Source organism: Mesocricetus auratus, unplaced genomic scaffold, assembly GCF_017639785.1.
Source record: "Mesocricetus auratus isolate SY011 unplaced genomic scaffold, BCM_Maur_2.0 Super-Scaffold_100010, whole genome shotgun sequence".
NCBI classification, from domain to species: domain Eukaryota; kingdom Metazoa; phylum Chordata; class Mammalia; order Rodentia; family Cricetidae; genus Mesocricetus; species Mesocricetus auratus.
Window position 1 is genome coordinate 86,346,042 of NW_024429194.1, and position 27,863 is coordinate 86,373,904.

Sequence of the window (27,863 nt, forward strand, 5' to 3'; positions counted from 1 at the left end):
AATCTACAAACATTATCCAAATGATCGACGCGATAACTGACTCTTTTTTTTGCTTGCTTGGGATCTGGAAATCTGGGGTGTATATTACTTATGAGCCCATCTCAGTTTATACTGACTCTATTTCACAGCCAAGAGTCACATGTGGCCTGTGGACACTGCTCTGGGAAACGGGGCTTTGTAGAATACAGGTGATTCCTAGATCAGTGGAAGAGGGTGTCAATACCCCAACACACGCATACACACACACACACACACACACACACACACACACACACACACACTTCACTTCTGTCCCCAGAAGGCATGAACCCAGACCCTTCTGGCTGGTATAGGATGTGTGAGCCCTGATCTCACCTGAGTGGGCCTCTGAAATCCCCCAGCAGAATCTGCTCCCACTCATGCTCTTGGGGGAGCAGGGGCTGTAACAAGGCAGGAATGTCACTAAGCAACAGGCCCCGGGGGACAGCTCAGGTCTCCTGCTTCTGCCTGCCCCCCTGGGTACCCATGGGGCAGGGCGGGGCTGGGTAGGCGGGCTTTGCTGGTCTCCTGCCTCCCGCCTGTTTACCTGTGTTCAGTTACATTGTCACCCTGGACCTGACAGGAGGCCCATGGAGCTTGCGGCCACAGGCCACAGGGGACAAGGGCCAGACACCCCGGCCATGGCTCCAGGCCATTGATCCAGCCTAGGCTGACCAGTTGGGGGAGGAGAGACCTTGGCCTGGATAAACAGGCTTCCAGGCCTGTGTGCAGGCCCTACACCTACCTTCCACTCTTGAAGGTAAGCAGGGGCCTCTGGGACACGCAGGGGACCAGGATCCATGAGTGGCCTGGTGAAATATCTCCTCTCAGAGTCAGGCCTGGCTTCCTGGAGCTCTGAGGGGCCTGAGCTGCTCTGAACTGAGCCTTCAGGGCCTCCTCGGCCAGGGTGACCCGGAGCCGAGGCCATGGGGTGCACCACACTGCAATTGGTGAATTGTAGGTGGAGTAAACCTAGCTGGGTGTAGGATGTGGGGTGCCTGAGGGCTTCTAGGGACCGGGTGGCCTGGGATTCAGGTGTCCCAAGACAGGAAAGGCCTAGTTTGTGGGACTAGTCGACTTATTTCTCATTCCACATACCGCTTCACATGGAGGACTTTCTGGAGAACAAGACAGACCCAGAGTCCCACTCTGCACCCATGTGTGATTTACACACAGGACCCTTGACTCATAGTCTGAAACTGTGTGTGCGTGTGCGTGTGTGTGTGCGCATGTGCATGTGCATGTGTGTGTGTGTGTGTGTGTGTGTGTGTGCCAGTACATGGGAGGCCAGGGTGTATGCCTAGGGGCCCTGTGAATGAACAGATGGGTACGCATTCCTCAATGTATCTCCGTCTCCACACATCGGGGGTAGGTGTGCATGGATTTATGTGTGTGGCGGGAGCTCCCAACAGTCCCCTCCTAGTGGCCCACACTCAGGTCCCCAGCTTCAGCTGTTCCCAGCAGGGCTTCCTCCAGGTGCCAACCATGTCCCTGGGTCAGAGTCCCAGCTGCGTCCTTCTGCTCAGTCCTCGGGAGTCCATGTCCCGGAACTTCTGATTCCACTAAGCAGAGACAGGAGAGCAAACAGCGGAGGCTGCGGGGGATGGAATGGAGCCTGCATGTCTCATGTAGAACATGGCTGGAGCGGATCCTCACGCCGTGGTTGAGTCCAGATCTGCTCTGTGCTACCTAGCTAGTGGCCCTGCCCCAGGGAACTCAGCCCGCAGGAGGTGGACAAGCACGGTCAGGAGGGTGAGGCAGGGACAGGGCAGGGGCTGGGTCCCTCAGATGCTCCGCCAGGGGAGGAGATTGCCCCCTTCCAGGGTCTCTGCATCATCGGTCAGACAGAGAGCACACCTACCCGGTCCATTGCACTGATGGGGCCACCACCCCTCCATGGGCACTCTGAGAATGCTTCTGGAAGGTGCTGGATCCACTGGTGGAGAGAGGTTACTTCAGGAGGGAGCTTAGCATAAGAGGGACGTTGGGGAAGGAGGCGCTTGCCAGTGAACGAGAGCTCAACCAACACCATGCCCCTGGCTGGTGACTGGCACTTGGTTCACAAGGTTACTATTGTCCTTGTTCAAGTTTACGACCAGAAGAAGACCCACGTTAGGAGACAAGAGAGGGAGTCAGCCATGGGGGCCGTGGCGCCTCTGGGCTAGGTGGGAAGGGCCTGGGGTCTTACATTCACTCACTGGACAGCAAGTGAAGACCCAGCCTATACCAGACTCTGCACAGGAGCAGGGTACACTGAGGCGATGGAGAAAATCGTGTGTTCGTGCAGCCGTAGGGCTAACAGAAGACTCATAGGCATATCATGGGCTCCAGAAATGCCATAAAGAAAATGTTATCAGGACAGAAAGGCTCAAAGGAGAGATATGGGCCATGAGGTGAACGGAAGGAGAAACGTTCCCGGCAGGGGAAGGGGAAAGCACAAAGCCCTGAGGTGGAGGTAGCAGTCCCGAAAGCAGAGTGTCTTTAGTCAAAGGAGGGAGGGCAGAGGAAGACACGTGGGGCCCTTTAGGGACCGTGCTCTAGGAGGCTGCAGCCAGGTGTGGCTTGCAAGCTGGGCGCATGGTGATGACGTGTTGGCAGTTGTGTGGGGATCTGCAGGTGGAAGCGGTCATGACTGGCCATTAAAGTGACAGTTGGCCTGGCAGAGGCGGATGAAGCGGTCTAGATGACGGTAGAGCACGGAGAGCCAAGGAGATGCCAGGGAAGGACGGGGAGAGCTGGACGGAGGCCACATTTCTGCAATGCCAGCACTCAGGAGAGGAGCTGGGGGAACTTTAAGCTCAAGGCTAGCCTGGGATACACAGCAAGGCTGTGGGTTCTTCGTGTAGTGAGGAGACAGAGTCACATGTTTTTATGATGAGCTGGACCACAGAACAACGAGAGAAGCATCGTCTAATGGTAAAGGTAGTGGAGTGGCCGTCCTCATAGTGGGTACTGAAGATGGAGCCAGGGGCTCTGGATTCATTGCGAACCCCACCCCATGTCCAGCACAGATTTTGACTTTAAGTGAGAGCTATAACAAAAAGAGGTGACTTAACCTGTCACTTGACTGGGGCGCTTGTGGCAGACTCAGCATCCTCTCTGGATCTAAGCCACCTAGGCTCTGCTTCCCATAGGCAATGAGATGAGGAGGGGGGGACACCGTGCCTGGAGACGTGGTTGCCCCCTTGCTCCACCCCAGCACCCATTACTCATTTGAGAGAAACACCCTGAGCTGGGCTCCCAGAGGAGCCCAGAGGTGAACAAGACCAAAGGTTGCCTGCTTTCGCTTGCTTGGCTGGCTGGCTTGTTTAGGACAAGTAATCCCAGAGTGGTCTAGAACAGGTGACCCTCCTGTCTCAGACTCAGACTCCTGAGGCCTAGGATTGTGGATGTGCACCACAAACGCACCTCACGACTCTGCTTTGGGGTTTGCTTGTTTTGCTTTTGTGTGTGTGTTTTCTTTGGGTATGAATAAAGTGCATGCATGCCACAACATGCGTGTGACAGTTAAAGGAAAGGTCCTCACCTCCTACCTTCTCTGGGACAGGATCTTGTTTGTGTTATCTGGCTCACAAGCCTCTGGGGCTTTACCTGTCTTGCTGCAGGAGTGCCGTGACTACAGACGCCCGCTTTTGCATTCCGTTTTTATGTAGGTTCTGGGGATCCAGATGTGGGTCCTCACACTTGCCCAGCAAGCATTTTACTTGGCGAGCCGTCTCCCCAGTCCCAGCTCCTATTTTAAAAGGGCAGCTGCAGGCATGTTAAATGTTTGGACCATTTAAAAGGGTCCAAAGCCAGGCATGTTGATTTTAACCAGGGTGCAAGGAGATGAGTGGATTAATTAACCAAGGACCTTGGACCCCTGAACCCATTGCCACACAGTGCATAGGAAGGGTCCCCATGCTCCATCCAACCCCACTGTGGCCATATTAGGGTGAGGTCTCATGGGCTTGTATAAAGGGTGATATATATGACAAGAGAGAGTAAGCAGGCTTGGATGCCCAGGCACAGTAGTTGGGAGCCATGGAGGAATTCACAGCAGGGATGAGAGCAGCAGCAGGAGATCTTTCTGGTAACAATGTGGAGGATGGATCAGAGGAGGGGACACGAAGCAGGCAACCCAGCTAGGAGGCTGCTCCAAGAGTCCAGGTGAATCGTCCTACCAACACATGTTCTGGGGGTGCACTTTGGGGTCACAGTGACATCTATAGGTGACACAGGACAGAAAGTGATATCCTAGTGAACTGGAATCTTTGCTGTGGTGTGTGTGGTGGTGGGGTGGGGGGTGACCTTCCATGTCCAAAGTTTGCTTAGGAGTATCTAAGGTAGAGCGACAGAAGGAACTAGGAACGGTGACTTCCCATTGTTACTTGACTATGACTTGCTAATTATAGGAGACAGTCAGAGTAGGGAGAAAGTCCAACACTTAGATCCTGCTGTGTGATCGTAACCAGGGGACTCAGACTCTCTGAGCATCAATTGGTTTTTGTTTGCGTAAATCTTGGGCATTCACGTACACCAGGAAAGTGAGGCTAGGCAAATCCTAGCCTGGGCTATTCCCAGGATGCTCTGAGTCTCACTTTCTTCATCTGTCCAATGGGTGCAACTTCCCAAGAGGCTTACATGGAGCACTTGCACAGGGAGGGCTGGGGAAGAACATATGGTGACAGTGGTCCATATCCTGGGCAACCTGTGGATTCAATAAAGTGATGTGTAAAATGTCTCCCAAAGGAATGAGACCATCATGAACTGTGGTGGCTGTCCTCAGCTCCACGAGATTTTTGAGAAGATGAGGAGAGCAAAGGCCAGTGAAACTTTCAGGGAAACAGTCTGGGCCCAGGTCAGGGATGGCTCAGGGCGTCTGGGGACTGGGATGCACACGACACCCCAGGAGGGAAACGCATGATCCACAAGGAAGGGACACCACTGGGAGAGCGGCAGAAGTCTGTGTTCAGCCACTGGGAGAGCGGCAGAAGTCTGTGTTCATAGTTCCATCTGTTTGTGGGCATTGCCTCAGGACCCACAGGGAGTCAAACCATCCAGTCCTGCTGCCCGCCTTCTGGGACATCCCCCTGAGGCCACCTCTGCTGTCTGCGAGCTGCTCAGCAGCCACTCCCAGTCCCTGCCCCTTCCATGCCAAGGGCAGGCGTGCTGCCTTGCTTCCCTTGCAGATGCCAATATGTTTTCATCTCTCCTGTTCTACCAGGATGCCCAACGCTGAGGTCCCCCAAGTAGGTGGGCAGGGTGATGGAGGCGATGGAGAGGAAGCTGCTGATCCAGAGGGAATGTTCAAGACCCCGAAAAACAGCAAGAGAAAAGCCCGGGACTATACCCGCTTCACGCCGCTATTACTGGTTTTGGCTGCTTTGGCTTCAGCAGGAGTCATGCTTTGGTATTTCCTAGGTAACAGGAAATGAGGCCCAATTGGAGTGGCACCCTGGGAGTGTTCAGGGTGGATGCAGGGAAGACTGTCATGGCTGTGGGGGCGTACAAAGGATGGACCAGTATTCCTGGTTATACAGTGCTTTTTTCTACTGCCTGTGTTCTACCTCTTGAGCCACCCTCCCCCATGCCCCTCCAGCTGAGCACTCTGCTAGACCTTTGTTGAGTCCCATGGTTTGGTCTGTGCCCTGATTCCTTCAGCTGGGGAGGGAGGACCTCCTGGGCTATCCCTTGGGCTCAGAGCCATGTACTTTGCTGCAGGAGGCCCAGAGGCACCCACAGGACCTGGTACCAATTAGTGCCTCTGCTCATTTGAGCCCCAGGCATTACTCCGGGGAGAGGACTATAGCTTCATCACCTCTGTGTCTCTAGGGCTCAGCATGGAGAATCAAGGGGACCACTAGACAGTACCCAGGCTTGGGAACCTCTTCCTCATATCTGACTTCACCTCTTTGGCCCTGATATCATGGCCCTCAAGCAATCCATGGGGCCCCATGGACAACCCATCTATCACCATCCGTCCGTCAACCATCCACTCATCTATTTACCCATCCAATCATTCTTCCATCTATTCATTCATTGTCCATCCAACCATCTGCCATCCATTCATCAGCCATCCATCGATCCATCATCCACTCATTGGCTTATCCATTAATCCATCATCCACCCATCCCTTTATCCATCAGCAACACAACCATCTAACCATTCAAACATTCATCTGTTATCTGCCAATCATTCATCCATAAATCCATTCATCCATCCATAATTCAGATACACACACATCTGCCATCGACCCATCAATCCATCTACCCGTAATCCACCCACCCATCCAGTGCCAGGCACCAGCCCTCCCCGAGAGCCACCTAAAGCCGGATTCCAGTCCCACCCACCTTACTCACACAACGGGTCCCACTGCAGCATTCCTAGAAGGTGTTATGCAGTGTGGAGACCTCCACTGGACGTCTCCTCTCATATGCCCTGTGCAGCCAGGCTCTGCCCCCCCCCCACTCTTTTAGTCTCTATCGTGTTCATCACCGAACCTTGGACCCAGGTGTCCTGCATTGCATTGGGCCAGGAGCACAGTCTCCTTGCCATGACCATGCCGGTGCCTTCAACCTCTGCTCTCCCTTCCTCAGCATCCTCTGCCAAGGAAGGTTCTCCTTTTGCCTCCACCCACTTTTCCTTGGCATCCTTGGTGATCAAATGTCCTTTATCCCTGGTGACTTCCACATTTGCTTGTCCAGCTCAGGTCTGTTGCTGTCTCTCCACCTGGATGTCCAAGGATCCCCTCTAACCCCAAGTGTGCAGAACACAGCTCTCCCCAGTCCCTACAATCCCGCTTCCCCATGTCCACGTGCCTGCGGGCATCCATTTTGGCCATGCAGCTCCTTCCTCTACTTACCCCTCTCCCCGTTTTCCCAACGCAGCGGATGCTAAGCATCTACTTTGGGGAATCCCTGTTAGCTTGGTAGATGGGGCTACAGAGCAGAGTGCCAACAGTGCTGCCTTGGAGGCACAAGACTCTGGGGACGTGCTGAGGGCTGGGGTGACAGGTGAGAGCCAAGAGACCTTTGGACATGCTTCTTTGGTAACCCGTTCCTTTCTGACCAGGTTACAAGACAGAAGCGACCGTAAGCCAGGTGTACTCGGGCAGCCTCCGGGTGCTCAACCGCCATTTCTCCCAGGACCTGGCCCGACGAGAGTCCAGTGCTTTCCGCAGTGAAACTGCCAAAGCCCAGAGGATGGTAGGGAGGGACAGGAAGGCAGGAGGCAGAAACGTGGGAGGGTGAAGAGGCTAGGGCATGTGTGGGGGAGCCTGGTGGGTTTGTCCATCGCTTTGCAGGGCGTGCTTACTGGGGTAGACCCTGTCCTGGCTACTGTGGGAAGGGCCATGCAGATATCTTAATTTTGCCACTTTCCAGGAGTGCAGCAGGGAGACTGAGGCTGTGCAGCTCATACTGCCAGGGCCCTGCCACTCTCATACAGTGCAATGGCCACTGCACTAGGGACAGTGAGCTGCTAGCCCCTTCACTCCCAGCAAGCACCGGGCTGTTATCCAGGGGGCAGGTACACATGCTGGAGGCACCCCTCAGCCATGAGAGAGGGGACAGTGCAGGGTGCTTCACACGGTGTCCCAGGTGCGCCCTCTTGATAGCTCTCCATTGCCCTCAGCAGTAACCTGCTCATTAACAACAGGCAAGCGGAGCTCCCAGAGTGGGCTGGCCGTACCGGAAGTCACTGGGAGAAGGAAAGGGGAGCCAAAAGTGAAGGGGGGCTTTGCAGGGTGTGGGCGAGACTGTGGCATGGGGAGGTCTATGCCTGTGACAGTGGCGAGCCCTCACCATGTCAGGCCGGAAAGACCGAAAGACGGGGAAGGCGCTTGGGAAGCCTGTATCCGAGCCACGGTGGAGGGTAACCAGGGCCTTGTCTCCCTTCTCACAGCTCAAAGAGCTGATTGCCAGCACCCGCCTGGGTGCTTACTACAACTCCAGCTCCATCTACTCCCTTGGGTGAGTTGTCCCAGCCCAAATGGGCCCTGGTGAGAGCCCCAGCTCTAAGGGCAGGAGGGGCTGGGCCCTACAGGCTTCTGACACAGTACCCTAATCAGACTCCTTCTCAAAACTCCAAAGAAAACAGCCAGCATGGGGAAACTGAGGCACGGAGCAGGCACTCAGCCTCCTGCATGCGCTTCCCCTTTGTTGAACTTGGTCTTGTCATCTGCAGCTGGTAGTGTGTTGTGACAGGGTTCACACCACACTAGGACTGGGGATGTCTCATGTAGGCAGGTCCAGGTTGGGAGTATGGTCTATGACCTGCTGTGACTCAGTCTCTCCTCCTGTGGGTGAGAATGGGAAGAGCGCATCGTAGGTACCCAGAGTCCGAGTCTCGGCCGTTTCCCTCGAGTGGAGGGCTACACAGGGGCGGGGCTGCAGGTCCCTTTCACTTCTGTCTGCACAGGGAGGGATCCCTCACCTGCTTCTTCTGGTTTATCCTTGACATCCCCGAGTACCAGCGGCTGACGCTGAACCCCGAGGTGGTGCACGAGCTCCTGGTGGCTGAGCTGCTGTCCAACGGCTCGACCCTGGCTTCCTATAGGACAGAGTATGAGGTGGCCCCCGAAAGCCTGGTGATCCTAGGTCAGTACTGGGAGGGGATGCAGGTAGACCAGCAGGGCTGGGAGAGGATACCCTTCCCCCAGGGGGCGGGGCGGATGCTCAGGTGACCCCCTGTGACCCTGGAGCCAGGACAGAGGACAGAGGGCGGGGGCAGGGGGCACGGGGGACTGCCCTCGGATGAGCCTGGCTCTGCTCTTCTTCCCTGTTTTTATTTTCAGTGTCCTGTTTATTTGTTTTTGCCCTTGTTTATTTGTTTGTTCATTTCCTTTTGACAGAAGCCAGCGTGAATGACATAGTCGTACTGAATTCCACGCTGGGTACGCTGCTGGGTCCTTGCTTTGGCCTTTTTCCTTTTGAATCCCAGGTCTTCTTGTCTGGTCCATTGTTGGGGTCCTAAGGCTTCCACTGTGGGTGCAGGGAGCCCTGATCCAGGGACATTGGGGGATGTCACAGGGGGCCCTGGGTGAGGGCTCTGAGCAAGGCTGAAGGGTGGGGATTCGGGTAGAGGTGTGTTTGCTGCATGCCTGTGCCTTGGATGTGAGTGTGAGGAGCTGTAGGTCAGTCATAAGGAAACCTACCCCTGCAGCCTGTCACTCATGGCCACCTTCCCGCCCACCCTTTTTCTTTCGGAGAGGTAGAAGCAGTCTTGCTAATCCATGCTTGGTCCCTGGTTTACTCAGCATTTAAACTGGTCTGTTGGAGGGGATGGTCCTGGCTTATTCAAGAACTCTCTCTTTACCCTTCCCTCCTCAGCTGGGCTAACCTGCCCCCCTCTCTCCGCCCGATACCGCATTGTTAGAATCACTTTGCTTTTCTCCCAGAGGCCCCACTGGCTTCGTGCTGAACTCTGAGAAGCCAGCTGCCGGCTAGAGCACCCTGCCTTACAAGGCTAAGGGGACCATGCAGGCTGTCATCTATGGGCTGGTGACTCCTGGAGTTGTGCATGTGCTATCTAGGCTAATGTACCCTGTGACTCGGAACACACAGGCCTTCTGTGTTCAGATTTTTCTAGACTAGCTAGAGCAGTAGTTCTCAGCCTGTGGGTCACGACCCCTTTGGGTCACACAGGATTGCATATCAGATATCCTGTATATCAGATGTTTACATTACAGTTCATAGCAGTAGTAAGATTATAGTTAGGAAGTAGTAACAAAGATAATCTTATGGTTGGCGATCACCACAACATGAGGACCTATATTGAAGGGTCGCAGTATTAGGAAGGTTGAGAACCAGTTTCCACCCAGAGCTAAAGTAAGGGTGAGTGCCTCGACCCCTCTCAGGGAGGAAGATGGCTTAAGATCCCAGTAGCTCCTGTTCTGATTCCCTTTCCTCCTTTTCATTGGTGAATGGAAGCACTGACCTCAAAGCAGTTTCAAGACTTAAAGCCAAGATATTTTTCGCAGCTGTGCTGAGCAGGGTCAAATGTACCTACCTTGATGAGGGATGTTGGGGAGGGCAAGAACACAGATCCTCTTTCCATCATGTCTGTCTGTCTGTCTGTCTGTCTGTCTGTCTGTCTGTCTGTCTGTCAGTCATCTGTCCATGTGCCTTTCGCCTAGCTACCCATCGTCCCCTGTTTATCCTCTCTGTGTCACCTGTGTATATATCTACCTTCTATCTGTGCAGCATCTATTCATCCATCTATCTGTCACCCGTGGCAAGTCAATCTGCAATGGCACTGCAGAGTCAGATGCGGTGACACTCTGACCATGGCGTGAGTTTTCCAGTAAGCCAAGATCACTCGTGGCTTAACAGCCCCTCAGTTAACACACAGCCCTCAAGAGCCTGTCTCCAGAAGTCACAATGAGTCTGGGCCAGCCCTCACTCCCACTTGATAGATGTGGCTTGGGGACAGGCGAGTGAGCTGCGGGTCAGCCCGCTCTGCTGTGTGCCAGCCGGCTCTGCAGGGGCTGTGAGCTAATGGTGATTTCACACTTTTAAATGATGGGAAAATGTCTTGTGCAAATGTGTTTTCTTTCTCATTCTAGAAGCTCCCCCATAGCAGCCCCAATTTTGCCTCTTAACTTGAAAGGCCTTTGCCATTCCTATCTAGCCTTTTCCTGTCTGACCTAGGACAATGCCCCTCAGGATTCCTTGATCCCCCAGGAACCTCTGGGACCTTGAAGAACTTATTCCCATGAGCTGTAGACATATTTACCAATTAAAACCGAAGCATCAAGAAGTCATCTATCGCCGGGCGGTGGTGGCGCACGCCTTTAATCCCAGCACTCGGGAGGCAGAGGCAGGCGGATCTCTGTGAGTTCAAGGCCGGGCTGGACCGATAGCCTCCAAAACAATACAGAGAAACCCTGTCTCGTAAAAACTAAAAAAAAAAAAAAGTCATCATCTATCGATCCATCGAACATTAAAACTGTGTACATTTTATTTTTATCTCATACATTTTTTGAGACAAGGTCTCTCTACACAGTCCTGGGAATCTTGGAACTCTTGCTAAGTAGACCAGGTTGTCCTAGAATTCACAGAGATCAACCTGTTTTTGCCTCCTGAATGCTGGGATTAAAGGTGTGCTCCACTGTGCAGGCTTACATTTTATTTTTAAGAAAAGGATTCCCTATGTAGGCCAGGCAGACCCCCAAGCTCTCAATCCTCCTGCACTGGGCATTGGGATTTCAGGTGTGGGCCACCACCCTGGACTTTATTTTTAAAATAACAACAAGCCCATTCATATCAACAAAAATATCTCTGTAAGAAGTGGGAGTTTTCCCTAAAGCCAATTTGCTTTTTGAAGAATTACCATTCATTGTGACACCTGTCCATTGGTGTCGGTCATGACTGCTCTTGTGGGTGTCTGTATTTGGTCCGCTGTGACATCAGGGGTCACAGGACTAAGGAACATTCTGCTATGCTCTCCTAGAGACAAAAGAAACAAGGGCTTTAGTGTTACTATGAAAAAAAGAGTCTGGCCCTGACCCCTCAGGACCCAGGGATGCCACACTGAGAAATCCTCGTTGGTCAGAAAGACCCTTGGCACAACCCTCTTTCTGTTTATTCCCTCCTTAGGTGGTTTTATTTCTCATCACAGGAAATGACTTTAGTACATCACGCATCTGAGTGGGGTGGCACACATGTTGATCCCAGAACTTGGAAGGTGGAGGCAGGCTCATAGGACTTTTAAGATTAGCCTGAGCCACACCCCAAATAAGCAAGCCACCAGCCTCCTCGTATCTGCTTTATGGGGCTCCTTTGAAAGGTCATGGTCAGCAAGGTGTCAGTGTCAGCTTCGTCACCCTGGGTGCCCCAGGGTAGACAATGCTGGACCTCAGCAGCAACCGCTAGCCATGGCTAGCCTCCCGAGTCAGTCCTGTGGCAGTCATCTGTGTCCAGTCTATGCCATGTCTGCTCTGATGTAAACCTTGCGTTTCTGGTGGTGGAGTTGTGCTTTTTGCTCGTGGGGGTGCCTGGCAGAACCCCTGCCTTCTAGGACACAGAGGCCAAAGTGTGAATGAGAACTCAAACCCTCTCTTTTTTTCAGTGCTGGGATTGAACCCAGTGACCGTGCATGCCAGTCTTGTGGTCAGGACCACGCCAAGGACTCCTTCAGGCAGACTGAATCCCCCATGCCAGGCTTGCACGGTGACTGAGGAGCTCTGATCCCCACAGGGAGACAGACACACACAGAGTATCGCAGGCCAGGTGCCAGTGCCAGAACAGTCAGGCTGTGAGGGAAAGAACGGGTCTGGGGGTGGGGTGGACTCCGTGAGGGAGTCCAGGGAGGAAGGAGGCAGCGGCTCTGGCCCAGCATCTAAAGCCTTCCTTCCTAGTGTCAGGTGTCAGGTGTGAGCCCTGGGGAGCTGGGAGTTCCTTGGGTTGAGAGGGCAGGAACACCGTGGCCAGAGGAGGCGCGGCTTCTCAGGCCATGAGCAAACACCTACAAGAAGCCAGATAGCAGTGAGGTCTCTCCCTTTCCCAGGAAAATGCCTGTGTAGCCCCCGTGCCCACGAGGTCTGTGTCCCCTGGAATCTGGGTGGCCAGGGCAGGAGAGGGAGCCGGGTGACAGGTTGTAGCCTCAGACCCTTTCTGACCCCTGTGAGGCCAGGCATGATGGCTACTTCTGTGTGCCAGAACTCAGAGTCACACAGCTGAGGCATGTTGGTGCCAGGGTTACCTCAGGGACTCCCAGCTGCCTCCCCCATGTCAGGTTCAGTCCTAGATTCCCCACGCCTGCTGGCAGAGCGCCTGGCCTCCTTGCCGCATGAAGCTTAGGGCCAGGCTTACTGGGTACTCTGGAGACACAGCTTTGCTAGCTCTGGAGTGGCATATGAGCTCGTGGATTAAATGAGATTTAAGTAAATTACATTTTCCAAGTGCATTTAATTTATTATGCTTAATAAGGAAACAAGGCGCATTCAATTAGGTTGAATTTAATGGGGAGGATACCCTGGGGTGTGGGGTCTGTGGGGTGAGATTGGAGAGCAGTTGTGAAGTGAGGGTGGCTGTGAGGTGCTTGGGGCTGAGTCTCCAGTGAGGACAGCTTTGGGGTGACAAGCCACAGTGCTTTCTCCTCTGCCTTTCTCTCCTCACGGCCAGAGAACAGGCACTGTTCTGTAGCCACCGCTGGCAGCATTTCTGGCTCCTCAGACCCTGGCGTGTGTTCTCCTCAGCCTGTGGCAGCCCTGCTTAGCCTTCTACGGCTCCCTGTGGCCACAGCACAGAGCAGGGCTGGTTTTGATGTGATCCGGGCCTGCCTCTCCGTCTCTACCTCGTTCTCTGTGTAACACCTGCCCTGTGATCAGATTTTGCAAAGCTCCCTCAGGCTTCTCTACTCCTTGCCATCCATGCACCTTGGGCTGGGTCCAAGGCCTGCATCTCCTGTGCTATCTGTATCCGGCATCCACACAGGCACACAGGGCTCAGTGAGCTTGTTGAATGAACGAGTGCATGAGTCGGGGGTTGGACAGGGAAGCTAGGGGGGGTGCCCAAGCCTAGCCCAGCCCCTCTCCGCCCTATCTTCCCCCTAGGGCTGGAGGAGACTCTGTGGCCATTCCCAGCCTCTCTTTCTGGCTGAGGGCTTGCTCTATCCTTCTCCACCTCAGGCTGCTACCGCTACAGCTACGTGAAGCCAGGCCAGGTCCTCCGGTTGAGAGGGCCCGACCAGCAGGCCTCTAGCTGCCTGTGGCACCTCCAGGGGCCTGAGGACCTCATGCTCAAAGTGAGGCTCGAGTGGACCCGGGTTGACTGCAGAGACCGGGTGGCGATGTATGACGCAGCTGGGCCCCTGGAGAAGAGACTCATCACTTCGTGAGTCCCTACAGGGCTGAGGGAGACCCAAGGTCAAAGGTCACACTCTCTATGCCGGGGCCAGGCGCTGCAGCCTCAGGCCCACATGGTTGCTGGGGAGGGCACTGGAAGAGGAGGCTAGAAGGTTGTGTGCCAAGCAGCCGTCTCCAGTCACCTCTAACTGGGTGTAACTAATCAGCTGTTGTAAGTGATCCCTAAGGTCTACTCTGGGAAGGTAAATGGCCTATTAGGACATTCTAGAATCTGGCAGCAGCCTGGTATTCCAACCACCACTCCGCTGCACCCTAGTTGTATGCCCTAAGACAGGGGGTTTGCCTTTTTAAACTTCAGCTTTTCTCATCTGTAAAATGGGTGTACACTCTTGCTCACCATTTGGTGGGATTGTGAGACTCCAAATCTCACCATCCGTGCCAGTTAGGGACTAACCAAGAAATGCAGCCATTGTGACCCTCTCCTCCAGGGTGGGCAGAAGGTAGCTGGACTCGAGTGCATGACTCTTCAGGGAGTGGGGCAGGCAGTGCTGACTGTGTCACTGCCGACTCACTGTGTGCTGAGGGACAAAGTGGCGTCATTTCTATGTCTGTTGGGTCATGTCATCTTGCACTCTTCTCTGCTCTGTCAGGGTGTATGGGTGCAGCCGCCAGGAACCGGTGATGGAGGTGCTGGCGTCGGGCTCCGTCATGGCAGTGGTGTGGAAGAAAGGCCTGCACAGCTACTATGACCCCTTCATGCTCTCAGTGAAGTCTGTGGCCTTCCAGGGTGAGGGCTCCCAAGGACAGAAGGGGTGGCATGGACACGGGCCCTGGTTTCCGGCGGCGTGTCCTATGCCGTCCCCATTGGCGATGGAAAGGGTCTGGAAGCCTTCACTGGGCAGCAGCCCCCTCCCCCTCCCCCCTTTGCTACTTCATTCCCCCTTTCTCCTTCACACTCCTCCCAAGGTCAACCCATTTTTAGCAAGTTTGAAAATGTTCTAGCGTGGAGTCACGCCCTCAGCCTCCAAGCCTCCTCTTTGCAGAGAGAGCGGGCTTCACTCCGCAGCTGCACTGTGAGGCCTGCTGTGAGCCTATTTTGCATTCTGTTAAGTGTTCAGGTCACTCAGCAAGGTCTACCTGGCCGGCAGGTGGAATGTGCTATGTCCATTGCATCTGCTCACCGCCGGGTGAACACTCTTCTCCCCATTTTGTAGATGAGGAAACTGAGGCACATTTACAAGGCCATGTTTGGCCCCAAGCTTTGCTGTTGGAGGTAGTGGAGTGCAGCGAGGCATTGTGGGAGGGCCGAGGGACACAGCCTGATAGTTGTTCTTGGACCCAGACTGCCACGTGAACCTCACACTGGAGGGCCGGCTGGACCTGCAGGGCTTCCTCAGCACACCCTATTACCCTAGCTACTACTCACCCAAAACCCACTGCTCCTGGCATCTCACGGTGAGTTCTGCCCCTCCTGCAGCCTACCCCCCTGCCCCAAGCAATCCGTAGCACCTGGGATGGGAGACGGTGGCATCCCGTCCTGCCCAAGTGCTCACAGGCTTAGCACAAAGTCTGCTGGGGGGGGTGAGGGCTGTAGCTTGTTTATCTGAGGGGTAGGTGCCCCACCTTGGCCATACCCTATGAGACATGTGACTGCTTGCCCTCCCTTCCCAGGTGCCCTCTCTGGACTACGGCTTGGCACTCTGGTTTGATGCCTATGCACTAAGGAGGCAGAAGTACAACCTGCTGTGTACTCAAGGCCAGTGGATGATCCAGAACAGGAGGTAGCCCTCCCCCCTTCCCCCTCCCCCTCCCCTTCCCTCTCCCCCTCCGCTTTCCCCTCCCCCTCCTCCTCCTCAAGCCCCACCATCCCTGCCTGGCCTGGGAGATAGCAGATTGATAGATAGATAGATAGATAGATAGATAGATAGATAGATAGATAGATGATAGATAGATAGATGATAGACAGACAGATAGATGGAAATAGATGGTAGATAGATAGATGATCAACAGACAGACAGGCAAACAGACAGACAGACAGACAGATTGTGAGCACGGGCTGAGGCTGGCAAAGTCTACTGTTGTGACCACCCTGAGGACCTGGGTTCAGTCCCTAAAACCAACATGGCGGAGAGAAAGAACTGACTCCCAGAAGTTGTTCTTTGGCTTCCACAGACCCGCTGTGGCTAACAAGAGGGCCTTTCTACCACACAGGAACAAACAATAAAGGGCATGAGACAGACCCCTTCTGCTGACGACTAAGAAAGAGGGCGGGTGGAGAACGTACAACCGCGAATGCTAATTGGCTCTCACTCTTTGTCAGGCAGGAATGGAAAGAGACTGAGTGTCCTACAGTCTAGTAAGGAAGTCACGCTGAGATCATGTCTTTCTACCTGGTTTTGTTGTTGTTGTTTGTGTGTCTATAACAAAATCCCCAAAGCAGGGTGGTTTAGAAAGAATAGAGGTCTGCTTGGCTCATGGGTTTGAAGGCTGAATTCCAAGAACATGGCATCGGTATTCAGTATCTGTTTGACTTTCTGCTGAGTCATAGCATGACAGAGGGGGTCATGTGATGAGTCAGGGCCAACACGGCTTACGTGAAGACTCCACTCTTAAGGCCACCCATCGATGCTTCCAGTCCCTTTATCTGCTAATTCATGAATAGACTAGCGCCTTCACCAAGTGCAGCCCCTGACCCAGTCACCTCCCAAAATGTCTTTCCTTCAAGCACAGTTTCCAACTGAGACTTTCAGGGGCTTGCCCAGAGCCTGACAACAGCAGGGAGCCTGGGGCCCAGGGGCTGAGTCATTTGCCAAAAGCCCCTGTGGCTTATGACATCATCACTGAGCTCAGGCCGCCCGGGGGGCAGGGGCGGGGAGAGTAATGACTGCCCAGCCAGCTGTGTCTGTCCGAGTGTGCATGTGCACCCGTGAGAGGGCTCTCTTGTGCAGTATCTCCCCACAAGGGCTCCAAGCGGCCTGTGATGGCTGCTGTCTCAGGAGAGCTGCTCCCAGCCGGGGCACCCAGCAAGCCAATCTCTTTTGCTCTCTCCAGTTCCTCTGAGAGCAGCTGGGAAAGTCCCACCTGGCCTCAGCCCCTCAGTTGGGATGAAGGGTCCCCCAGTGGAGACCGACCTATCCATCTCCCTGTCCTATGCATGCCAGGCCTGGTGGAAGGCAACACACAGAGGCCTGGGGCCAGCCTCTGGTTTCTGTGGGTTGATAAGGAGATGTCATTGCTGGGAAACTCTCTGAAGACCGAGTCTTGGAAAATCTGGGTAGCCGAGGCCTGAGGGGTGGAGGAGAGAGAGGGAGACCAGGTCCGTAGGCCCTGCCATTGAGAGGCACACTTGAACGGCGGCTGGATCCCTGCTTCCAGGTGCCAGTCTAGTGACTGCTAGACACCTTTGGTCCCCACCCCATCCGCCGTTTTCTCCCAGCTCTTCCTGATGTCCCTATGGCCTGGCAGAATCCTCCGGTGGCCTATAGCTGGTGGAGACTCTTGTCCTTGTAAGATCCAGCTGCTGGCTGCTGGGTTTCGCAGAACCTCCTTCCTGGGTGCTACCGCAGTGACAGCTTCCCCCCTTCCAGGAACCTGCCCTCACTTCCTCTCCTGTGATGTCATTCTCCTGTGACCTGCCTGACCCTTTCTGCTAGCTTCCAGTCAAGAGATGAGGTGGAACTAGAGGCCCTTGGCAGCCCCCTGTGGATTGGCCTGGCTGTAGGTGGCCCTTCTACATCCCCGAGGCCCTGTGGCCAGCATGCTGTCACTTTGTGTTAGGTGTCGCTTTTCCCAAAACCGAGTTTCCAGGTCCTCTCAGAAATGTCAGTGAGGAGGTGGGGGATGCTGCGCCGCCACCACACACACTGAGCCCTGAAGCTTGCTGCCCCCAAAGTCACACGGCTTGCTGGGTGACAAAGCTATGTCAAATTCAGCTCGGCAGTGCTAGTCAAGTGCTCTGGCCACCACAGAGCAGGCCTCTGTCCCCTCCTCAGTGCTGTCTGCCTGCCCTCCTTCCTTCAACGCGTCCTTGGAGGAAGCCGTGCGCCTTTCTGAGGCCTGGCCCCTCCTCCCTCCTTTCCTCTTGCCCATGCTTCTGAAGACCAGCCACTCAGCCTCTCTCCCTCTGTAGGGAGCTGCTCATTGCCAGACGACAGGGTGCTCCCTCAGCACCTGGGTAAGCCCTGAGGGAAAGGCCCCCCCAAACCCAGAGGGGTGAGACAGCAGGGCAGCCCACACAGGCCCCAGTACCTTCTGACTCCAGCACTTAGCTGCTGAGGAGAGAGGGCCTGGTGAACAAGGGGGTGGAGGGCCAGAAACTCAGAGGGCCACGCAGGGGAACAGCGCCCCCATATGCCTGAGTCTTAAATTTGTTCAGGGATGCTCCCAGCTCCCCTGTCCACTTCCTGGGGCCCTTTCCAAGGACAGCAGTCTATAATAACGATGTGATCATAACTATAACACAAATTTATAATGTATACATATCCCCTCAAATCACAGTGGGGTTTCCCTTAGCTAGGAAGGGCCTGGGCTTGCCGCAGGACAGCCCCTGGTGGCATTCACCAACTCTGTTTGGCAGCTGGACTCTGGCTCTCCTCTCTGGAGATCTCTCCCCTCTCTTTGACACAGGTTAGCATCCTCGCTTGTGCAGGTTAAATGCCTGTGTCAGGAGTTAAACCTGAGAAGTTCAGAAATGTGCGTTTCATCAGTTCCCTCTCAATCACTCACGGTAATCTGCGATCGGAAAACACTTGAGTGGAAAATTCCAGCAGCGAATCTGTTTCATTTCAGGGCCTGCTTTACAAAGACAGACTTAATTTTAACATGCGTATAGGCAGAGCATAGTACAGGTAGTGTTTGGCACCGGCAGGAACTTCTGGTGTCCACGGGGGTCTGCGAATATCTCCCCACCCATGAGGTGGTGTAGGGCAGGAGAAAGAAACAAGTCCTTTAAAATGCACATTTTAATGTAAATAACATTTTTGAAAAATCACATTTCCCAAAGTTGCAGCCCACTTCCAGGGGCTGTCCTCTGAGGATAGTAACCTAGGGTTCTATCTTTTTATCCACAAAAACCAGCGTTTCCTTAGCCTGAAAAGGGGGTGGAGAGTACCAAGGGCTGGGCTTGCTCGGAGCACCCCCTGGTGGTGATCCCTTTCTATGACAAGCAGCTGTGTTCTGGGGCTTTCAAGATGCTCCTTTTTCAGGGCCCCTTCATTTGCCTTAAAATGATGGAGCACCCCAACATTTAGTGACACAAATGTGGAGCCTCCAGTTTTTTTGAAGATTTAATAACGGGCTTAATAGTCCAGGACTGGCACCCCACACCCCATCTGCCATCAGTTATGGGGTACCAATCATCTACCTGGAAAATTCTGCTGGGGTGGTGTGAGAGAATACAGGAGGGGTCAGATAGCACTGGAGTGACGCTATACAGGTGACTTTTAGGACTGCACTCTGAGAGCTACCAGTGGGTGTGAGGTCACAGATGCGCCCGGAGCCAGAGTCTGGGTAGGAACCTGAGGGTGACAGTCAGGGGTCTGGGGAGCTCGCTCTCCAGAGCTCCTGCAGGGAGCTGGGTTGGAGGGGTCTAGATTCTTGTTCCACCTTGCACTGCTCCCAGTTATGGGCTGAGTCTGTGCATAGAGACCTCGGCTGGGAAACCGGTCCGTGTGTCTGAGCCATCCCTCGTCACCCCTAGGCTGTGCGGCTTCCGCACCCTCCAGCCATATGCAGAGAGGATCCCCATGGTAGCCTCGGCTGGTGTCACCATCAACTTCACCTCCCAGATCTCCCTTACAGGCCCTGGCGTGCAAGTGTACTATAGCCTGTACAACCAGTCAGACCGTGAGTACAACGGGGTGGGGCGCCGAGGGGGCTGCCCTGTGTCCCTTGGCTGTCCCCAGTTGTGCACAAGCATTTATGAGGCTAGACCACAGTGAGGGTGCGGTTTGTGCGTGCCCGTGGGCCAGGAGGCAGCTCCGTGTACCCCTTTGTGTGTGTCATAGGGGCGTGGTTTTGCATGGGCCATGGACGCGGGCACTGGAGCAGGCGTATGGGCGCTGATCGCATGTGTGTAAGGACATAGATTCATGTATTTCGTGCCATGCCCTAATGGTGCCCTTCTGCTTCCATGGCCTCCTGTGGGTCCCCAGCCTGCCCTGGAGAGTTTCTCTGCTCTGTGAATGGACTGTGTGTCCCTGCCTGCGATGGGATCAAGGACTGTCCCAATGGCCTGGACGAGAGAAACTGTGGTGAGCAGTCTGCCACCGCCCCTCCTCTCTGCTCACTCCCTGCATTGACCTTAGGCTACCCCATGTGTGCCCCCTCACTTATGGGCACCCAAGAACCCAGGGTTCTTGTACTGTGTCAGGATGCCAAGATGGAGGCAGCGTAGGAAAGTGGCTTCCCCAGAGCCACATGAGGCAGTGTCTGGAACAAGCTGTGACCCTCAGCTCAGATTTTTCCCTTCATCACTGGCAAATATGCCAGTTACCTGTCCTAGCTAGTCTTCTGGAAAATGACCAAGAGGGAGGGGGCAGGACCAGGCAGGAATGGCTCCTGGGTCAGGACTGTCAGGGAATGGGACCCAGGTAGGAATGGGGCCCTCATCCCTCCAGCTGAGCCAGGAACTGGTGGTCTCCAGGCTAGGGCTCTCAGGAACAGTTCTGAGAAAATGCCAGCCTCTGGCCCAGACCCACCATCCGGGCATCGGAGCACCAAGGCATCTGGGCAGTGATGCTCCAGACCCCACTGTCAGCTCTCAGTCTGTGAGGAGAGAACCAGAGGAAGGCATTTCACGTTTGACCCTGAATGTCTGCGCACCTCATACACGTCATTCGTGTCCGTTCCCACCAATGAAGCAGGGCTTGCGGGGATTGCTAGGAGAGGGACTTGCGATGGTGGACATGTGGTGGACATGTGATGGACATGTGGTGGACATGTGATGGACATGTGATGGTGGACATGTGATGGTGGACATGTGATGGTGGACATGTGATGGTGGACATGTGGTGGACATGTGGTGGGACATGTGGTGGGACATGTGGTGGGACATGTGGTGGACATGTGGTGGGACATGTGGTGGGACATGTGGTGGACATGTGGTGGACATGTGATGGACATGTGGTGGACATGTGATGGTGGACATGTGGTGGGACATGTGATGGACATGTGGTGGACATGTGATGGACATGTGGTGGACATGTGATGGTGGACATGTGGTGGGACATGTGGTGGACATGTGGTGGATATGTGATGGACATGTGGTGGACATGTGGTGGACATGTGATGGTGGACATGTGGTGGACATGTGGTGGATATGTGACGGACATGTGGTGGACATGTGGTGGACATGTGATGGTGGACATGTGGTGGACATGTGGTGCAGGGAGCATCTGCTGCCACTGTAAAGCCCAGCCTGGTCCTGTGGCCCCACAACTACTGTCTTCCGTACCCACAGTCTGCAGAGCCATGTTCCAGTGCCAAGAGGACAGCACGTGCATTTCCCTGCCTAGAGTCTGTGACCAGCAGCCTGACTGTCTCAATGGCAGTGATGAAGAGCGGTGCCAAGAAGGTAGGGGCCCTGCCTAGCGTCTCCGAGGAGACCAAAGGGGGTCACAGCAACACCTTCTCCTACAAAGGTCTCTGTCTTCCTGTTCAAACACCGTCAGCCTACCGTACCTGTGTCAGCATGGTCAGCTGTCCACTCAGAGGTCTGTCTATCCATCCACCCATCCATTCATTCACTCACCCAACCATCCAGCATCCATCCAGCCATCTACCCCACCCATTTATCCATCCAACCATCCAACATCCACCCCACCCATTAATCCACCTGCCCACTCACTCATCAGACACCCTTCCATCTTCGCCCTTCAAGGGGTTACCTCTTAGTAAGAGGACATGACAGGTGAACAAAAGCCTTTGCAAGGACACTGTGTGCAGTGGCGTGGGGATGCTGGGGGCATGAGGAGCTTCTCAGATGTAAGCTTTTAGCTGGGCCCTGCAGACAGCTGGAATTTAAACAGTCTGGGGGGAAGCAAGGACAGGCAGGGCAGGTGGCGCTGGGATGTCCATTGCAACAAAGAGCTGATGGGGAGACAGGGCCTGCTCTCGGGCCTCTAGTTTGATAGGAGAGTCACCGTTTTGCCCTCAGTGGCCTCATGGGAGTGTGAGGTCAAACAGCTCTATTCTGGGAGAGGGAACACAGCCTCACCATCAATGGGGCCAAGCTGAACGGGGGTGGGAGCAGACCCCAGAGGAAACTTGGGGAACCCTTTGGTGTGACTGGCACCTCTCCCTAGTCTCCTGGCCTCTCCTGGTGCCATTTTTTCCGGGTCTCACTTTGGAAGACTCCCTCGGGGCTCCAAGACCCACCTCTGGTGGCCTGCCTGGTCCCCTCCATCCCAGGAGTGCCCTGTGGGACATTCACCTTCCAGTGTGAGGACCAGAGCTGTGTGAAGAAGCCTAACCCAGAGTGTGACGGGCAGAAGGACTGCAGTGATGGTTCAGACGAGAAACGCTGTGGTGAGCCTGCCGGCTGTGCGTGAAGACAACCGGGGGGGGCAGGGACTCTCCTGGGGCGCGAGGGGAGTGTCCCGTATGTCCATTCTGTACCTCTCTGCCTCTGCCTCCTTTTCGGGGGCCTGTCGCTCCTTTCGAGGCCCCCGTGTCTCTCCCTCCCTTCCTTGGTTTCTGCCTCCATTTCTCACCAGCCCTTCTTCCTCCCCTCCTCCTTTTTCTCCGTCCACTCCCGCGCCCGGCTCTCTCCCACCCCCAGACTGTGGCCTGCAGGGCCCCTCCAGCCGCATTGTGGGCGGGTCCATGTCCTCCGAGGGTGAGTGGCCGTGGCAGGCCAGCCTCCAGATTCGGGGTCGACACATCTGTGGGGGGGCTCTCGTCGCTGACCGTTGGGTCATAACAGCCGCCCACTGCTTCCAGGAGGACAGGTGAGGGACGGCACGGGGTCTGGAGGTGGTGTAGGGCAGGAGCTCCCGTACGTGCAGGCTGTACTCAGAGGAAGGGGTGGAGAGGAGCCCCCCACTGGCTGCCATGATAGATGGGATCTGTCTGGCCCCAACCTAAACATGCTAAGTGCACTGTTCAGTCTTCCTGTGCTCTCCTCTTGCTCTAAGTCGGCGCCGCTATCATTGACTCATCCCGTTAGCCCGACAATTGTGCCCTCCTACGTGCCAGGGGCTGTGCTGAGCATTAGGGAGACAGTGGGGGAGACCACTGCCCATGCTGGCCACAGGCCTAACCCCTACTGTAATATGACCTGTGACGGGGAGACCAGCGGAGCTCTCGGGGGGTGTCTCACTGGCCCCCAAACTTCTTTTCCTGCTGAGTCCAGTCCTAACCAGATCTCAGCCCCAAACCCCTCAAGCCCCTCACACAGAAGCCAACTCTCCTGAGTCCTCTATTGGCTCCTGGGGACCTGTTTATCTTCCCCAGGCACAGTCTGCCCCGCCCACCTGCCAATTGCTTCACAGGAGCCATGTTGTTCTCCCCCCTGCAAAGTGGGCTACAAGCAGGAAAACACGCCCCGGGGACTGGCACTGGCCTCTTCTTATGGGCCTCATTAGAGTCACCTAGGAACACGGAAGTAGAGAATGTTCCCATTTCACAGATGGCAGGGCTGAGGCTGGAGGAGGCCAGGCCTCACTAGGGAGGGATGAGGCTAGGGGTGAAGCTCAGGTGGGGAAACCTAGGCATGTGTTCAGCCAGTCAGGGGTTTGAGAGAAGAAAGGAAAGACTGTGTAGAGGGAGACAGGGCCCCCACCCCAGTGGGAGAGCTGGCTGTTGCCGGCTGGGCCTCTGGATAGGAGGCTAAGCAAGCAGCCGAGCTGTGATGCCTTCCCCTGCTTCCCACCCAGCATGGCCTCCCCGAGGCTATGGACTGTGTTCTTGGGCAAGATGCAGCAGAACTCACGCTGGCCTGGCGAGGTGTCCTTTAAGGTGAGGCGCCTGTTCCTGCACCCGTATCACGAGGAGGACAGCCACGACTACGACGTGGCCCTGCTGCAGCTGGACCACCCGGTGGTGTACTCGGCCACTGTGCGCCCCGTCTGCCTGCCTGCGCACTCTCACTTCTTCGAGCCAGGCCAGCTCTGCTGGATCACTGGCTGGGGAGCCCTGCGAGAGGGCGGTGAGCAGGGGCAGGTGGCGGGGCCTGGGGCATGGGGGGCAGGTGGCGGGGCCTGGGGCATTGGGGGCAGGTGGCGGGGCCTGGGGCATGGGGGGCAGGTGGCGGGGCCTGGGGCATGGGGGGCAGGTGGCGGGGCCTGGGGCATGGGGGGCAGGTGGCGGGGCCTGGGGCATGGGGGGCAGGTGGCGGGGCCTGGGGCATCGGGGGCAGGCTTGCAGGAGGACTGTCAGGGTCCCACCTCCAGCTTTGGGATCAACGGAGCCTGGCTAAGTTTATAGGACAAACTCTGTAAAATGACCCGTGGGTCCTGCTAACTGCCCTCCTAGCTCTCCTCTGCCTTGGAAGGCCCTGAAGAACTTGAGCAGGGGGAGCATAGGGAATAAGGCAAGGATGCCACAGCTTGGCTGTATGAACCTTGGGGGGAAGGGCGGGGTCGGATGGAGCTCTTTATTACTGCAGATCGGATTGAGGGCAAAATGTCATATAAGCCACTCAGCCTTAGGGGTGGGCACTGTGGCCCCATTTTGTTAATGAGAAAACTGAGGTTGACTGAGTCCCTTAGATCTAGGACTGATGGCCTTCTCTCTAGGGCCCAGAGTTTTCTGCTGCTGCTGCTAGGAAGGGTATTCTCCCCTCCAGGCCTTAGCTGACAGGAGCTGCCATCTCTAGAGGCTGCCCCTCAGTTCTGCAAACATAGGCTTGGCTGGCTTAACTACAGACTACAGTGCAGCCTTGGCACATGGAAGTATGGGCAGGTGTGGGGATTGAACAAGGGCCTCACATATGCCAAGGCCCCGCCACACCCGACCTCTGTAGAGATACCTTAAAGATGGGGACACTGAGGCTCAGAAAGGTGACTTGGCCACGATGACAGTGACAAAGCAAGGGTTTCTCGCTTGGCCACTCACTCGGCAACACACACACATGAGCACCTACTATGTGTCAAGCATTGAGGCAGACAAGGGACGTGAAGGTGAGAACATTCTTGGGAAAGACCATGATATGAACTACCACAGACGGGAGCAGGAAACAGCCTGGAGAAGGTGCCTGCCCGGCATGGCATCAGGAGGAGGGGTCTACAGAGGCTGGGATGACTACTGAGCAGTTCTGGGAACCACATGTTGTTCATGGCGAAGGCCCAGGTGACAGGTTGAAGGACTTGAGGATGTTAGCAGCTGCCAGCTGGAGGAGAGTCAGGGTAGGTGTGCCTAGGGGAGGCCTTGGAGCAAGTGAGCCGTGAAGGCTACCACAGGGCTCATGGGTGAGAAGTCCTCCCCACCCACATCTTAAAACCAAAGCGGTTTCAAAACCCCAGGGTCTGGCCCAGCACCAGACTGGTGGGATACTATCCCATAGTTCTGCGGGACAAGATCTGGGCTGGAGCAAGGTCTGCTAAGATGTTAAGAGTACAGTGAGGAGCCGGGCGGTGGTGGCGCACGCCTTTAATCCCAGCACTTGGGAGGCAGAGGCCACCCTGGCCTACAGGCTCCAAAGCTGTAGAGGAACCCTGTCTCGAAAAACCAAAACCCAAAGCAAACCAAAACAAAGAGAGTGCAGTGAGGGGGGCTTGTACGTGTGTTTGATAGCATCCCCTGGGGCTACAATAGAACAGAAGGGTGTCCGACCTCCAGCAGCCCTTGAGAGGAAGGATGAGGGGGACAGAGGGGGGTTCTCTGTCATCGTGACCGCGCAGAGGAGTCGGCAGTGGCAGGGCGGACGGGGAAGGGCTCCTGAGAGGTTAGGGTGACCGCAGCGGGGACAGGCTCCTAGCCTCTCGCATGGGCTACCGTCCTCCCTGCAGGGCCCAGCAGCAGCACCCTGCAGAAGGTGGATGTGCAGTTGGTCCCTCAAGACCTGTGCAATGAGGCCTACCGCTACCAGGTGACCCCGCGCATGCTCTGTGCTGGCTACCGCAAGGGCAAGAAGGATGCCTGCCAGGTAACTACCTGTGGAGTGTGGACTGATGGGAAGATGACTACCCACTTTACAGATGGGGAGCCTGAGGCCTTCGGAGGCCGAGAGGGTTGCTCATGGCTGCGGAGGCGCATAGCACACCTTGGGGTGGGAGGACTTGGGCTCTGCTCCTTGATGTCCCAAGACTTTGGGCCTGGGGTCATGCAGGGGAGGGCTGAAGGGATGCCCTTACCCGGAGGCAGACATGTCTCTCCACTCCTCTTTTAGGGTGACTCTGGAGGTCCACTGGTTTGCAAGGAGCCCAGTGGCCGCTGGTTCCTGGCAGGGTTGGTCAGCTGGGGTCTGGGCTGTGGCCGACCCAACTTCTTCGGCGTCTACACTCGTGTCACGCGTGTGATCAACTGGATCCAGCAGGTGCTGACCTGAGGGGCTGTTCTACACAGCTGGACCTGCCTCCCGCCCAAGTTCCGGGCACCCACCCAGCCAGGGCACAAGTATTCCGGGGCCAGCGGCCCTGCTGAGGCCTGTTCCCTCGGGCCTACCCCAGTGACAGCACAGAGAAGGAATGTCAGCTGGTGGCCGGGGTGTCTCCTGAGGTTTGGGGTCCAGCCCCATTCTAATTGTTTCCTCTCTTCCCTCTCCTGCCATTGTTTTGGGGTGGGATCTGGTGGCAATGATACTGGCTCCCAGTCTCTGCAGGAAAGTAAGGTCCCTTCCCCACACAAAAGCCTCTTGGAGGGAACTGGCTCAGAGAGCAGATTCCAACCTGCGAGGCTCCTCCCTGTGTACCTTGGTTGGGTGCGGGGAAGGTGCCTCTATCAAGGGGAATCCTCAGAGCCCTTGAGACTGCCAAGTGGTCCACACTGAAGGCCAAACCATAGGGCAGCCCCAGCTGCAGGTGCCGGCTACAGCTCTGTCTGCTACGGGGCCCTCCCTGCCAGTCACTGGAGGCCCACCACCTGTTGTGGAAATAAAGCAGCTGACCAAGCCCTGACGCTGGCATCTGCGTCCCCATGCATCTTAACGCCTGCCACCGGACAGATCTGCTGCTTGTTTAGTCCCTTGTGGTATGCGGAGGGGCCGCCGTGGAAAGCAGTGGGAGGTGGGGGTTCCCTGGAGGAAAGGAAAGGGCCGAGGGCAGATTGCCCCACATATCAGGGGCATGCAAGGAACAGCAAGCTGGGTACAGCTAGAACAGAGGGAAAGACAGGAGCTCTGCAGGGGGCTGCAGGGGGGCGAGACCCTCGAATAACCAGAAGATTGGGAACTATGGGAGCCAGGCAGGCTGCAAAGTAGAGTCGCTTCACGTTTTACAGCCAGCACTCCCACCATGTTGGGGGAGCTGGAGAAGGATGAAGGGAGAAGACATCCAGGGAGGGGCAGAGATGGTTGGGGCCAGCGATGGAGATGAGGTGAAGATGTGGGTCACAGGGGCGCCCCCTGGAGACAGCGGTGACAGGCGTCACGAGCGTAGAGCTCTGGAACTGACAAGGAGCTAAGGGGGAAGGGGGAGGCTGACCCGGAAACAGTGGGAGGCATTGGATCCTGCTAGGAAGGGGTGGGGTCAGGCGGGCAGGGAGGGCCTCTGGCACCGTGGCTAAGGCACGAAAGGGCCGTATGTCAGCCCCCCAAATGCCTGTCCTGGGGGCTCTGCTAAAATAGGGGTCCCACCTACCCTCCATTAATCTTCAAACAGGTGGGAAAGGAGGACCCCGTCTTTTAGCAAGACTCCAGCTGGCTCCTGAGAAGCTGGCAGGAAAGGGGGCTCACCTTTAGGGAGTGCGTGTCTCTAGGTTGTGGTGATGCTTTCCAAGCTGTGAGCTGTCGGGAGGGTGCCCTGGCCCCTGACCTTAGTGCAGCACCCCAGGTGTAGGGACACCCGGAAGCCAGCCGCCCAGCTTCACGAACGTGTGGAGCAAGAGGTGAGGCGGCCCAGAAGGAAGAGGAGGGTTGGCCCAGGGCTAAGGCTACAGCAGGGCTGTTGACAGAGCAAGC

At 55.7% G+C, this 27,863-nt stretch overlaps 1 protein-coding gene across 2 annotated transcripts; it reads left to right on the top strand.

Moving 5' to 3' along the window:
* Positions 1 to 593: 593 nt before the first annotated feature.
* Positions 594 to 26,862, top strand: Tmprss6 (transmembrane serine protease 6). 2 transcript variants are annotated; one of them, XM_040754200.1, is made up of 18 exons: positions 594 to 778; positions 5,225 to 5,421; positions 7,072 to 7,205; positions 7,903 to 7,970; positions 8,419 to 8,597; positions 8,852 to 8,893; positions 13,631 to 13,835; positions 14,458 to 14,594; positions 15,150 to 15,262; positions 15,479 to 15,588; positions 19,506 to 19,651; positions 19,960 to 20,058; positions 21,267 to 21,380; positions 22,217 to 22,333; positions 22,587 to 22,755; positions 23,683 to 23,954; positions 25,756 to 25,892; positions 26,136 to 26,862. In XM_040754200.1, exons 2-18 carry the CDS (start codon positions 5,226 to 5,228, stop codon positions 26,292 to 26,294), a joined length of 2,397 nt encoding a protein of 798 aa, XP_040610134.1. In that variant the 5' UTR covers positions 594 to 778; position 5,225; the 3' UTR covers positions 26,295 to 26,862. The 2 variants fall into 2 exon arrangements, with proteins under 2 accessions (XP_040610134.1, XP_040610133.1); XM_040754199.1 differs by lacking the exon at positions 594 to 778 and having other exon boundaries at positions 5,190 to 5,421.
* The last annotated feature ends 1,001 nt before the right edge of the window (positions 26,863 to 27,863 follow it).